Genomic DNA, 11,622 nt, shown 5'->3' with positions numbered 1-11,622 from the left:
CTTACCCCCAGATAAGCATGAGGCTGGACCGGAAGCTGACATTCCTGCAGATAATCGATGATCTGGGGGCAGCAGAGGCTCCGGGAGAGTCCGGAGCCCTGTCAGAAATTCCTCCTGACGATGACCACATGGGCTTGCCATGCAGGGCGCCCAGCCACCTTGCCTTCCCTCTGCTTCCTCTTCACCATGATGTCTCAGGCCCGAGGTGAGTGCTCATGGCTCCCCATTCAGCCTGTCCCTCAACTCTGCTGGGCTCATGCCCTTTCATTGCTCTGCAAACGTGGCCAGTGCCACGTGTGGATCCTGTGGGAGACCTGGCTGGGCACCGACGAGGGAGGCCCATGGTAATGTTGGGCCAGAGTTCCAGGCTTCCTGGAGCTGCCCACACTGCTCCCCACCTCACTCTAGGGGTACTGTTGGAGGGCAGGGGTGGGGGCCCAAGGGCACCCGCAGACAGGCCAAAGTCAAACCAGATGGGCCAAGGGGCCCATGGGGCAGACTGGCCATTCGTCACCGTTATCTGCCCCGCCGCCGAAATCACAAACACATTTTTAAGTGAAGGACTGGCTGCCACCGGCCTTCGGGTCCTGATGCCGCCCAGCTGTGGTCATACTAGGCGGGGAGGCTGAGGGAGGAGTGCCCGGGGCCTGAGACCTGCAACCCTGTGTCTAGGACTTCTGAGGTACTGGGGGTCGGAGGGTGGCTTCTGGGGAGAAGATGGGCCTTCTGCCCAGGGACTGGGACGCAGTATTGTTGTTGATGTTTTTGGTGCTAGTATTGGGGCTTAAACTTATCAAGTGGGCTCAAAGCTCCATTTAAAGCTAAGAGTCCCATGAACTTCCTACTTGGACTGGTTTGGAATCACAATCCTCAGATCTCAGACTCTTGAGTGGCTAGGATTACAGGCGTGAGCCATGGATGCCTGGCTCCAGTGGTCATTCTAGAGGTTGGAAATGGCAGCAGAAACCTCGAATGTCAAAGACAGCACTAGAGGTCATGATGAAAAGAGAGGTAGAAACTGGGAGTCTAGGGCCTGGTGCCTGTTACTGGAGCCCCTCCCTCTGTGCACCCCGCTCCAGCATTTGTGTTGATCACCAGACCAGTGAGCTGGAGAGCCACAGCCACTCAGCCCAGGCTTACTTCTTCTGTGGCCTGGTGTGTGACATAGGTAGAACCGGGAACACCTATGGACCACTCTCTCAGGGCTACATCGGGCCATAGCTGTGGGAGTCAAATGTAGAACCAGCCCTATGCTGGCATCTACCCTGGCCCAGCACCCTGGACCCCTGGGCAGGCCCTTGGGGCTATAGGGGGCGCCAGGAGAAATGGCCTGTGACGGGGGTGGGCGTCCCCTGCGGGAAAGCAAACACTGTCAGCCGCTAATGAGCAGGAACCAGGCCGAGGCCGAGGGCCTGGGGAGGGGCCCGGCCATCGCTCATCCTGACAGCAGGCAGTGCGGGGGGGCCAGGGACCAGAGATGGGGGAGCCTGAGAGCTGACACAGAGTACCCTGGAGACCCGACCCCTGCACACAGACAGACAGAGGGACAGAGGGGGAAGTAGCCAGCCCTCCCCCCAGCTGTGGCCTGGACAGGACCCGACTTGCTCCATCATCCCCTTGCCCAACCTTCCAAGCCTTGGCAGGCGCCCCACTTCCAAATTTTGCAGGACAAAAGAGGTTATTTGGAGGGAGCAAGCCTAAGACCCCAACATTCCGTTCTGGGAGCAAGAATGCTTGGTCGCCAGGCTGTTTGGCCTTGGGCCTCTGTCCCTTCATGGGACTTAGTTTCTCCATATTTACCAGGCACAGGAGGGCAGGCATACCAGGGTCCCTCGGCCTTGACTCATTCCTCCTCCTCCTCCTTGAGCACAGTTCCAGTTGCCCCCAAAGTTCAGGCACAGTCCACTCCAAACCTCCACGTTCCCAGCAGCAGTGGGTAGGTTGATTCCATGTCTGAGGATGGTGGGCTGCTACACCTACACTTCCTAGGGCATGGATGCTGCTCCCCCATTTCATAGATTGGAAGACTGAGAAATGAGAGGGGGAAGGGCAGATGGACCCCTTGACATCAGGCTGCACCCTTGGCTTCCTTGCTATAGGCAGATTGGCAGCTCCTATGCACACAGCCCTCAATCCTCACCCAGGCAGGGCTGGCCTGGCCTCCTGGCCTCTATCATTGCTGAGACAATGGGGACTCTGACATACACCAAAGCCCTACCTTGATCAGAAACTGCAATTTCAGTTCTCAGTTCTCTACCAAAGCTCAGTGATGTGGCTCGAAGGTGTCTGCCTGCGAGGTGTCCCAGCTCCTGCCTTGCCTCAGCCGGGAAGGAGGTACAACCATAAATTCACACCGCCAGCCGCCCGTGGGATAAATGTGTCATCGGCTGCACGATTTACGAGCACACCCCTGGCCCACAAGGCAGAGAAAACAAGAGTCTGTGTACACATGGTGTGGCAGGCAGGGACGGGCTGCTGCTGGAGGGGTGCATGGTGGGGAAGGATTAGGGAGGAGGAAGCAAGGCAGTAGGACAGGAGCATGCAAGAGCTGTGGGGACAGGGTGATGGTAACACAGGCACACACTCATGAGGTGATGTTGGGAACGGTGCATATACATGGGGGTGTGGGGAATATCACACTCACATGGTTGTCTAGGTCTCTGATACCCCCACCCACTGATAACACACATACATGCACACACACATATACACACACACATACACACTTAAGTGATAAGGACACTCAAGGAGTCAGCCATTCTGAGCAAGTGTGGCTAGCTCTGTGGCTATTCCTGAGCTTTTTTGCTCAAGTCTAGCACTTTACCACTTGAGCCACAGCTCCTCTGGCAGCTTTTTGCTGGTTAGTTGGAGAAAAGAGTCTCACAGACTTTCCTTCCTGGGTTAGCTTTGAACCACGATCCTCAGATCTCAGCCTCCTGAGTAGCTAAGATTATAGACATGAGCCATGGATGTCTGACATGCCCATCTCTCTTGCCTCAGGACAAAGGTGACTCCAGACGGACAGTTCTCCATCCCCAGGCACAGGCTGGGACCACTCCAGGTGTAAAGGACCAGGCTTGAAAACTTTGGCAAGTGAGGAGGACAGGGAATACCTGGAGGACTGTGGGAGGATTGAATGGGGAGTCAACTTCAGGGATGGGTCACTCCTTAAGCCAAAGAACAAGCACCTGTTAAAGGATTTTTTTTTCTCAAGCTGGAATTTTGAGACCAGACACCAACACCAGGGACTCACAGACCAGGAGGCCCCAACCCAGGAACTGTAGAGGAGAGACCCACAAAATAGTGACCCTCACTGGTGAACCCAGCACAAGAGATGCCCAGGTGCAGGGTGCTGGTGGCTCACATCTGTAATCCTAGCTACTCAGGAGGCTGACATCTGAGGATTGTGGTTCAAAGCCAGCCTGGGCAAAAAAGTCCATGAGACTCTTATCTCAAACGAACCACCAGAAAACTAGAAGTGGCACTGTGGCTCAAAGTGGTAGAACACTAGCCTTGAGTGAAAGAGCCCAGGGACAGTGCCCTGAGTTCAAATCCCATAACTGACCAAAAAAAAAAAAAAAAAAGAGGTGCTCAGGTGAGACATTTAGTACCTGGAGACTTTGGTCTCCCCAGAGTCCATGGTGACCATGGTGTCCTGGGATGGCCTCTCTCTGTCTCTGTCTCTGTCTCTGTCTCTGTCTCTCTCTCTCATCTCTTTCAGTGACTAATGGCTTTCCCAGCTCTGGTGTGTGTGGCTGCCCACCCCAGGCTGCTTCTGTAGGCCCTGCTGACCCTCTGAGTTGAGTGGGCAACAGGGGCACAGGCAGGCATGCTGGGACAAGCAGCTGTTCAGGGCTCCCACCTTCCAGCCCTGCTCAGACAGAGACTTCTTCCTCAGCATCTGCAAAGACTGGTTGGAATTCTTCAAGAGCATCTTTAAATAAACAAAGCACAGAGAAAAGCAAGCAACCCCCGCCCCACCTTACAAATCACCTCAAAATAGATTTGAACACAGACACCAGGGCAGGGCTTAGGCCCACCTCCCCCCCTTAAGCTCCTTCTTCTCCATCTGGGAGTTCCCTCCACACCCCCCACCCCGCACCCCAGATCTAGGGACACAGATGCCCTCGTACAGCCCTGGATGAGACCTTAGGCTGCACCAGAGGCCAGGGCTGCCCAGGGATTCCTATTTCCATCTCACTGAACCTCTCCTCCAGCACCTAGTCAAGAGTGGCTGCTGCCATGGGAAGCCTGTTTCCATTTAATCTGTGCCTACATGTCACAGAATGTTACCAGGCAAAGCTGGCAGGGTCCCCTTCCAGCCCCTCTGAGGATTCCTTTACCACTAGGGATGCCATGTCCTTGTGGGGCCAATCCCAGGGTTTTGTGTGTCCTAGATGGGGGACAGGGTTATACCTGGGAGGGGAGCAGGCTGGCTCCTGGTGAAGGTGCATTCCTCTCCTACCCTATCACATTTGCCTGGCCCGCCTCCTCCATTTGTCTGGCATGCTCAAACAAACACAGCTAGGTGAGTCCCCCCAGGGACATGGGACGTTATAATGAGGACAGTTGCAGTGGAGTGGGAGGGAACTTGCCCCATCAGGAGGAAGGGAGGAGCAGGGGCCTCTACTTGGTAGAAGTTTGGGAAACCCCAGCCTTAAACCCTCCAGCCTCAGCCTTCACTACACTCTTCCCTGAGATGCCAAGTTTTGGGTTTCTTTTTTGTTTGTTGTTTTGTTTTTGTTTTTGATGCTGGTACTGGGGCTGGAGCTCAGGGTCTGGGTGCTTTCTCTGAGCTTTTTCCACTCAATACTAGTGTTCTACCACTTGAGCTCTACTTCTGGCTATTTGGTGATTAATTGGAGATAAGAGTCTCATGGACTTTTCTTCCCTGAGCTGGCTTTGAACTGAGCTCCTCATATCTCAGCTTCCTGAGAGGCCAGGATTACAGGCAGGAGACACCAGTGGCCAGCTCAGATTGAGGATTTATTCTGAGGTGTAAGGAGATCAGTCATGCCAGCCCATAAGTCACTCTGTGCCTCTCTGAAGTATAAGATCTCAAGAATTCCAATGTTTCTACACAAGGACCTCCTCTTCTCCTCCAATCCCAACTGTCTATTTGTTTGTTTATTTCTATGTAAGCTAGAATTTAGGGCTCTTACTTGCTAGGCAGGTGTGCTCTACCACTTGTTTCAAGGGCTGACTTTCATACCAAGAGCCTCCCACATAAACCTTCCATTCTAGCTAAGATGACAAGCATGAAGTACCATGTTCAACTTTATTGATTAAGATGGGGTCTTGCAGCCCGTGGCTCATACCTTTAACACTAGCTACTCAGGAGGCTGAGATCAGAGGATTGCGGTTCAAAGCCAGCCCTGGCAGGAAAGTCTGTGGGACTCTTATCTCCAATTAACCACCAGAAAACTGGAAGTGGTGTTGTGACTCAAGTTGTAGGTCCCAGAGTTCAAGCCTCATGAATGGCTGGGGGGGGGGGGGGGGGGGGGCGGTACGTGTGGAGTGAATATGAGGTCTTGATTTTTTGGCCAGGCCTGGATTTGCCACTGTGATGCTCCTGGTCTCTGAGCACATTTTCCACAGCAGAGTTATGTTTCTTGAGGCCAAATGGACTTCACCATGTAGGCCCAGGACAGGGCAGATCTCAGGAAAGAGATGGCTGGAGGGGCACCCTGCTGGGATGGAGTCTGAGATGAGGGTGAGGGGGGGGGCTGAGCACCCCCACAGGCCCCAGGAGCACTCTCTGAGCTCACTCTGAGTGCTGACCTCACTTCTGTCCTATGTGTGGAGTGGGCCGCTCACACCTGAGGCCACCTGGCTCATCTCTCTGCACCCTTTGTCCAGCCGGTCCTCAGCACCCTGGAGGAGAGGGGGGAGGTGACAGGAAGGCAAGGTGGAAGGAAGCATAGATGGCATTTCTGCTAAGGCCCCAGGAAGGTTTCACTGGGGGGGGCAGGGGGGGAGAGAACCTGCTGACTGTCAAGTCCTGAGGGACCATGGACAGGCCCGCCCCCGAAGGGTCTCCAAATTGGGACCTGGCACTCCTTGCAAAGCACTTCCTGTCTGTGGAGAGAGGACAGTGAGCGTGGATATCTAGTGTAGTCAGCTTTGCTGTGAGCCACTTCCCTTCCCCAGACTGTTTGTGAAACAGAGGCTAGGGGATGCCACCCCCTCCCACCCCAAGGGTTGTTGAAGGAGGGAGGGACACAGCCAAGGTCAGGCCTAGTCATCAGGATCAGTGACCCTGAAGACCCTCTCTGTCTGGGGGGAATGCTTTCCGAGTGCCCCCCACTGATTTATGGTCCTCCCAGGGGAATTGAAGTTTGGGCTGTGAACACTCGCTCCTCTCCTCTTCCCCCTCCCTGTTGGGGTCAGCCTTGGTGGGGAGGGGTGGCTTTCAGCTGGCTTCCAGATGGGCTTTGTGGATGGAGCACCTGGGGGTTGTGTGTGTGTGTGTGTGTGTGTGGGGAAGCAGCAAGTACCTGGCCAGTGTCAGCTGACCTGGGTGTCTTGTGATCTCTCCCTCTCTGGGCCTGTCTCTTGTTTCAGGCTCTGTCTCTGTGATGCACCCCACCCCACCCCAGCCCCTCGTCCCTGCTTGGCCTGGGTGGGTGGGGGCAGGAGCTGGTGATTTATCACTAGCCGCCTGTCTTCCATCGGAAACTCTGGGGGTGGGCGCAGACGGTGAGGTGAGCTATGAGCCCCCAGGGTTCCACCACCCACCCCAATGTTGTTGCTCTGTCTGGGCAGCGGGTGCGATGCCCCTCCCCCTCCACATACACCACGGCTGGGGCTTGGGCCCCCCACACCCTCTCTGGGCCTCCTCTACGCAGGGCCTCAGGCAGGTCAGCCTAGTTCCAAGACCTCCCCATGAAGGACCCCCAACTGCAAACTGGGTCAGGTCCCCCGTGTGGTCAGAAGGTGGAAGAACCTCTCTCCTCACATTCTTTGACGCCACTCTTCATGACGCCCCCCCCCCCCACTTTGCATCCCGGGCAGAAACTAGTCCAGCCCTCCTAGTCTGTCCTCTGCCCCGCCCCCACTGCAGTGAACACTGCAGGGGCTCAATAAGTGTTTATGGAGCAAATACCAGCAAGAGGGTGGGAGGGCGCACCTGGGCTGACCCCCTCCTCTCACACGGGCGGAAGAGCTCCCTTATCTTTGCAGTTGATGGGCTGTCAGTGGGCTGGGGATGGAAGGCAATGGGACTCACCATCTCCCATCTGTCAGCAGCAGGTCCTGTGGGACCATGGACAGACCATGCCTTCAGAGGGTGTTCCCCAGAGATGGAGTGCTCCTCTTCGCCTCCCTCACAAGGTGGCAATCTGACAGCCCCTCTAGATGCTGTCCCCACCCTGCCGTCTGGACATACACCCCACTCTCCCAGCCTCTGTTTCTCCATTAATAGCCAGGACTCTTCTTGGCCCCTAACACCAACTTTTTAAAAAAATTATATATATATATATATATATATATGCATATATATATACACACACACATACATACATATATATATATTTGTGAAAAACTGTACAGAGGGGTTACAATTACATGAGCAAGGTACATTTCTTATCAAGCATTGTAGCCTCCTCCTTTGTTTCCCCTTCCCATACCTTCCCATCTCCCACCCCCCTCCCACCCTGCCCCCTGCACTGACTTGCCTGCACAGAAAACGCCTTCGTGGGCATGTTCTGTGGGCCATGAGCGCCCTCTGGTGCCCCCTCAGGAGTCACTGCGTCTCCAGGGGACCCAGAGAGAGGCAGAGCAGGTCACACAGTCCAGACTGCACCCACTCCTTGCACAAGTGAGGAAATGGAGGCTCTGTGGGCATAGAGCCTGGCCTTGTTGGGACTCCCTCTTCCAACTCCTTGGGAATCCATTTGACTATGGTGGGCAAATATGTGCGGAGTTCAGAGGGTGGACAGGTGGACAGGGTGCCTTAAGGGCTGGACCTCATCTCAGGATGAGGTCTTGGTAGTCTGGATGGGTAGTGTGATATAATCAATGCTGATTGCTTGGGATGTAGGGCAGAGGGTCTTGAATCAGCCAGCTTGAAGTCTGGAAGGGTCTAGGGTCTTATGTGGGGTCCCCTGACCTACTGGTTTGAAAGGAGTCTGGGGTCACAAAGAGGACCAGCTGTGAGTGGGGAAGAGGCCCTGGGGCAGGTGTGCTGACTGAGGGAGGGGAAGGACAATGTGGGGACAGGGCACTAGGTGGGGGATGTGCATCCTGCTCCCCTTTGAGAGGCCATTCAGGAGCATTGAGCTGGGACCATTCATTTCCCCATACTCATTGGAGGCTAAGGCCCCAGGCTCAACACGTGGAGGGTCAGCTCAGGGTCAGGAGTTAGGACTGGGGGCTCCCAGGCCACTGAAGTAAGTTAGCCATGGAGGCCAGGCCAGTACTTTGGCCTGGCACCAGCCAGTCTAGACCACAGAGTACAGGCAAGATGAGGGTTCTTGGAGGACCATGGGTATTCAGCTGCCCTACTGACCAGCAAGCAGGAAGTTCATTCTTATATCTAACCACACTGTCATTTCAGCCTTGTTCTACCATCAGAAGAGCACCTGCTGGGCAGCTCCTCTCTTTTAGCAAGACATTGGCCCTAGAACCTGCAGGCCTTGTAAGCAGGGCACACTGGGTGGCCTGAGCTTGTGTTGGGGCTTGGTTTACAGTTCAGGGGGAGTTTCATAGTTGGGCTTCCTGGCCACCTAAAAGTGTGGGACCTCAGTGTCCTGATTCAGTTTCCTGCAACCTCAGGGAGGCTCTGAAGTCCAGTAGGAACCCCATCTCTGGGGAACCCCCCCTGCCTGCACCCACTGAGTTTAAGGACTGGCCTATGTACCTTGACTCTTACCTCTGACCTCCTTTAGGAGTGCTCAGGGATGACAGGCCACCAAGGGGGAGGGGAGGGAAAAGTGAGCAGTTCATTTGTCCAAAGAGGGCCACCATCCACGATGTGGTGATAAGGTTTGGATGAACAACTGGACAGTCGTCTGCAGCCCACAATAGGCCGGATGCCCGGCACCTGCCCACAAAGGTAAGGGGGAGGCTGCTGCCTTGCGTTTGGCCGGCAGCCTCAAGATAGCATCAGCCCTACCGGAGGGTCATTTGTCTTGTCCCACAAAGACCAGGACAAAAGCTGTGTCAGCCACAGCCTCCCCGACCTGGTCAGTGGCAGCGGGGATGGGGGGGGGGAGGGGGAATGGAGCCTTCCTGTGCCCAGACCTGAGGCTCTTCATTGGGTCCTGTTTGGAGTCCTCAGAGAATAACAGCGTTTATTGTTCATGAGGTCAGCTGCTTGGACACAATACTAAGATCAAGAGAAGGGCCTGTGTCGGCTTCTCCAGGCTGGTTCCAATAGTGAGGAAGATGCCACCCCTATTTGAGCATCCTATGTCTTTTTCATCCTGGGGTCCTGGGAAGGAATCAAAGGATCCAATTGCTCAGCTGCAGGAGTGGGAGCTGGGCAGTGAGAGACCAGGTCATGAAGGCCTCTTGCCAAGGGGATGGCAGTGAGGTGGGGGGCTTGCTGGAGAAAGAGGGGAGGCAGGGAGCCCAGGGATGAAGGGCACCAGGTGGCAGGCAGGAGGAATAACACTTGCAAAGACCTAGCAAGAGGCAGGGTTGGGATGGTGTGGAGCATCCTGGGAGGCTAGAAGGCAGAAGCCATGAGGTGGAGGGCACAGACAGAGCTTAGAGACATGGGCTTTTAGTTCCAGTAGAAGGAGTCAGGGTCAAGGCTACTGGGTGGGGTGGGCTGTGGGATAGAAAGATGTGGAGGCACTCGTGCGTGGGTGTGGCAGGAAGCGTGGTATCCACTCACACTGCAGGGTCCTTCCGTGGGCCTGGTCCACCCCACCCCCCTGCCCATGATCCTATCTCCTGGCCCTGCATACCCTCTGGAGGCCACTGTGCTCCAATGGCTCAGGGAATCTCAGGAGGGTCACAGACCCCCACCCAACAGTCCCCACTATAGATAGTGGTTCTAACGTCAGTCTACCTGTGACTTCTCTAACAGCTGGCCTTGTAGCAGGGCCACGGGACACCCCCCCCCCCAAAAGCTATCCTTCAGAATGTCCTTTGGCTCCTCACTGTCCCCCTAGAACCACTCTCCAAGAAACCCCAGTCTGTGTATTCCACTGAGTGTTCTCATTACCCACAGTGACCTTGGTGGCAGTGTGGGGGAAGGGGCACTTCCTGATTTCTGTTTGCCCCAGGCTAATCGGGCAGTATTAACTGCCTCCCGAGGCTATTCTGGGGCGCGGTGGAAGGGAATTCTGGGTCACACAGTGCAGAGAGAGATTGGCCAGCAGAGGAGGAGAATGGTTTATTCAGCCTGGAGTTTGGGTCTGGGAAACTCAGCAGAGGGCAGCCGCACTTCGGCTCCTCCACTTCCCTAAGGGTGGAGGGCACAGGCTGGGCTCCAGTCCCGTGCAGCAGATCTGAGCCTGCGGGGCCTGGAGGGTCTGGGGGAATGGGCAGGGACAGAGGGAAAAGTGGATCCAGGTTTGGGCGAGGATCCTAGGGTAGGATCCTGTCGAGTTTGCAGGCCTCGATGGCTCAGTGCCCGTCTGTGTTCTCATCGGACGTGCCAGTTCCAGCGGGCTCGGCCGCCAGCGGGGTGGTCAGCAATAACCGGGACGTCTCCCAGGCGCGGGCGTGGGCATGCTGGCGCAGCCTCCGCAGGCGACACAGCAGCAGCGCCAGCAGCAACGCGTGCAACAGCCCGAGGCCCAGCAGCACCAGCTGCACCGCCAGCGCCCCCCAGCATATCGGGCCAGGCCCGCAGGCGGCACGCAGCTCCTCCTCGGTCAAGTAGGGCAGCACTCGGCCTCTGAGACTTGAGGGTGCCGCACAGCGCAGGTCGCGGTAGGGCGCGCGCTCGGGGCGCCCCGCCAGCCAGGCGCGCAGCGGCAGCAGGCGGCAATCGCAGCGCCAGGGGTTGGCGCCCAGGTGCGCCTTGCGCAGAGCGGGTAGTGCATCCAGCAACCCCGGCGGCAGCGCCGTCAGGTTGTTGCCGGTCAGCACCAGTTCGGTGGTGTCTGGCGGGAAGACGACGGGCATCGAGGCCCGTGTCAGCCCGCGGCGCCCGCAGTCCACGAGCGTCCCCGCGCAGCTGCATGGCGCGGGGCAGCCCGCGGCGGGACGGCCGGGCGGCGCCAGCAGCAGGAGCAGCAGGCTCAGCGCCCCGCACGGCCCTGGAAGAGAAGCGCTGCTATGAGCAAGGCGCCTGGGGAGGGGTCCCCCAGCATCGGGAGCTTGTAAGGCCCGTGGCCGATTCAGCGTGCAGGCCTCTCCACCCCGCCACCCGGCTCGCCGGCTGCAATACCCCCTCTTTAAGTCAGACCCAATCTTCCTAATTACTGTCCAAACCAAAACGCCCTCCCCACCAAGATCCGCCCGAGAAGCAGCAGACAGGACCCCCAGACTCACAGGAGCCCATGATGAAAGGACGGTGGCCTGGCTTGGTCTAGAGCGGGAGGTGTTGGCCAGAGAGCCCGTCACCGCGACCCGCTGCCCGCCTGCCGCAGACCACAACGCAGCCTCCGGCCAGAAATAACCCCAAGGGGGCGCGGAGCTGCGCTGCTGGCTCCGATAGCGCCT

At 56.8% G+C, this 11,622-nt stretch overlaps 1 protein-coding gene across 1 annotated transcript; it reads right to left on the bottom strand.

The window, feature by feature from the left end:
- Positions 1–10,342: 10,342 nt before the first annotated feature.
- On the bottom strand, positions 10,343–11,605 carry Gp1bb (glycoprotein Ib platelet subunit beta). Its single transcript, XM_042666339.1, has 2 exons — positions 11,452–11,605; positions 10,343–11,216 (listed from the first exon to the last, which is right to left on the bottom strand). Exons 1-2 carry the CDS (start codon positions 11,459–11,461, stop codon positions 10,579–10,581), a joined length of 648 nt encoding a protein of 215 aa, XP_042522273.1. The 5' UTR covers positions 11,462–11,605; the 3' UTR covers positions 10,343–10,578.
- Positions 11,606–11,622: the final 17 nt, after the last annotated feature.

The sequence above is a fragment of the Dipodomys spectabilis genome, unplaced genomic scaffold, assembly GCF_019054845.1.
Source record: "Dipodomys spectabilis isolate Male_0828 unplaced genomic scaffold, ASM1905484v1 ptg000363l, whole genome shotgun sequence".
Taxonomy (NCBI): Eukaryota; Metazoa; Chordata; class Mammalia; order Rodentia; family Heteromyidae; genus Dipodomys; species Dipodomys spectabilis.
Note: the sequence above shows the minus strand (reverse complement) of the source record. Positions and strands in the feature narration are given on the sequence as shown.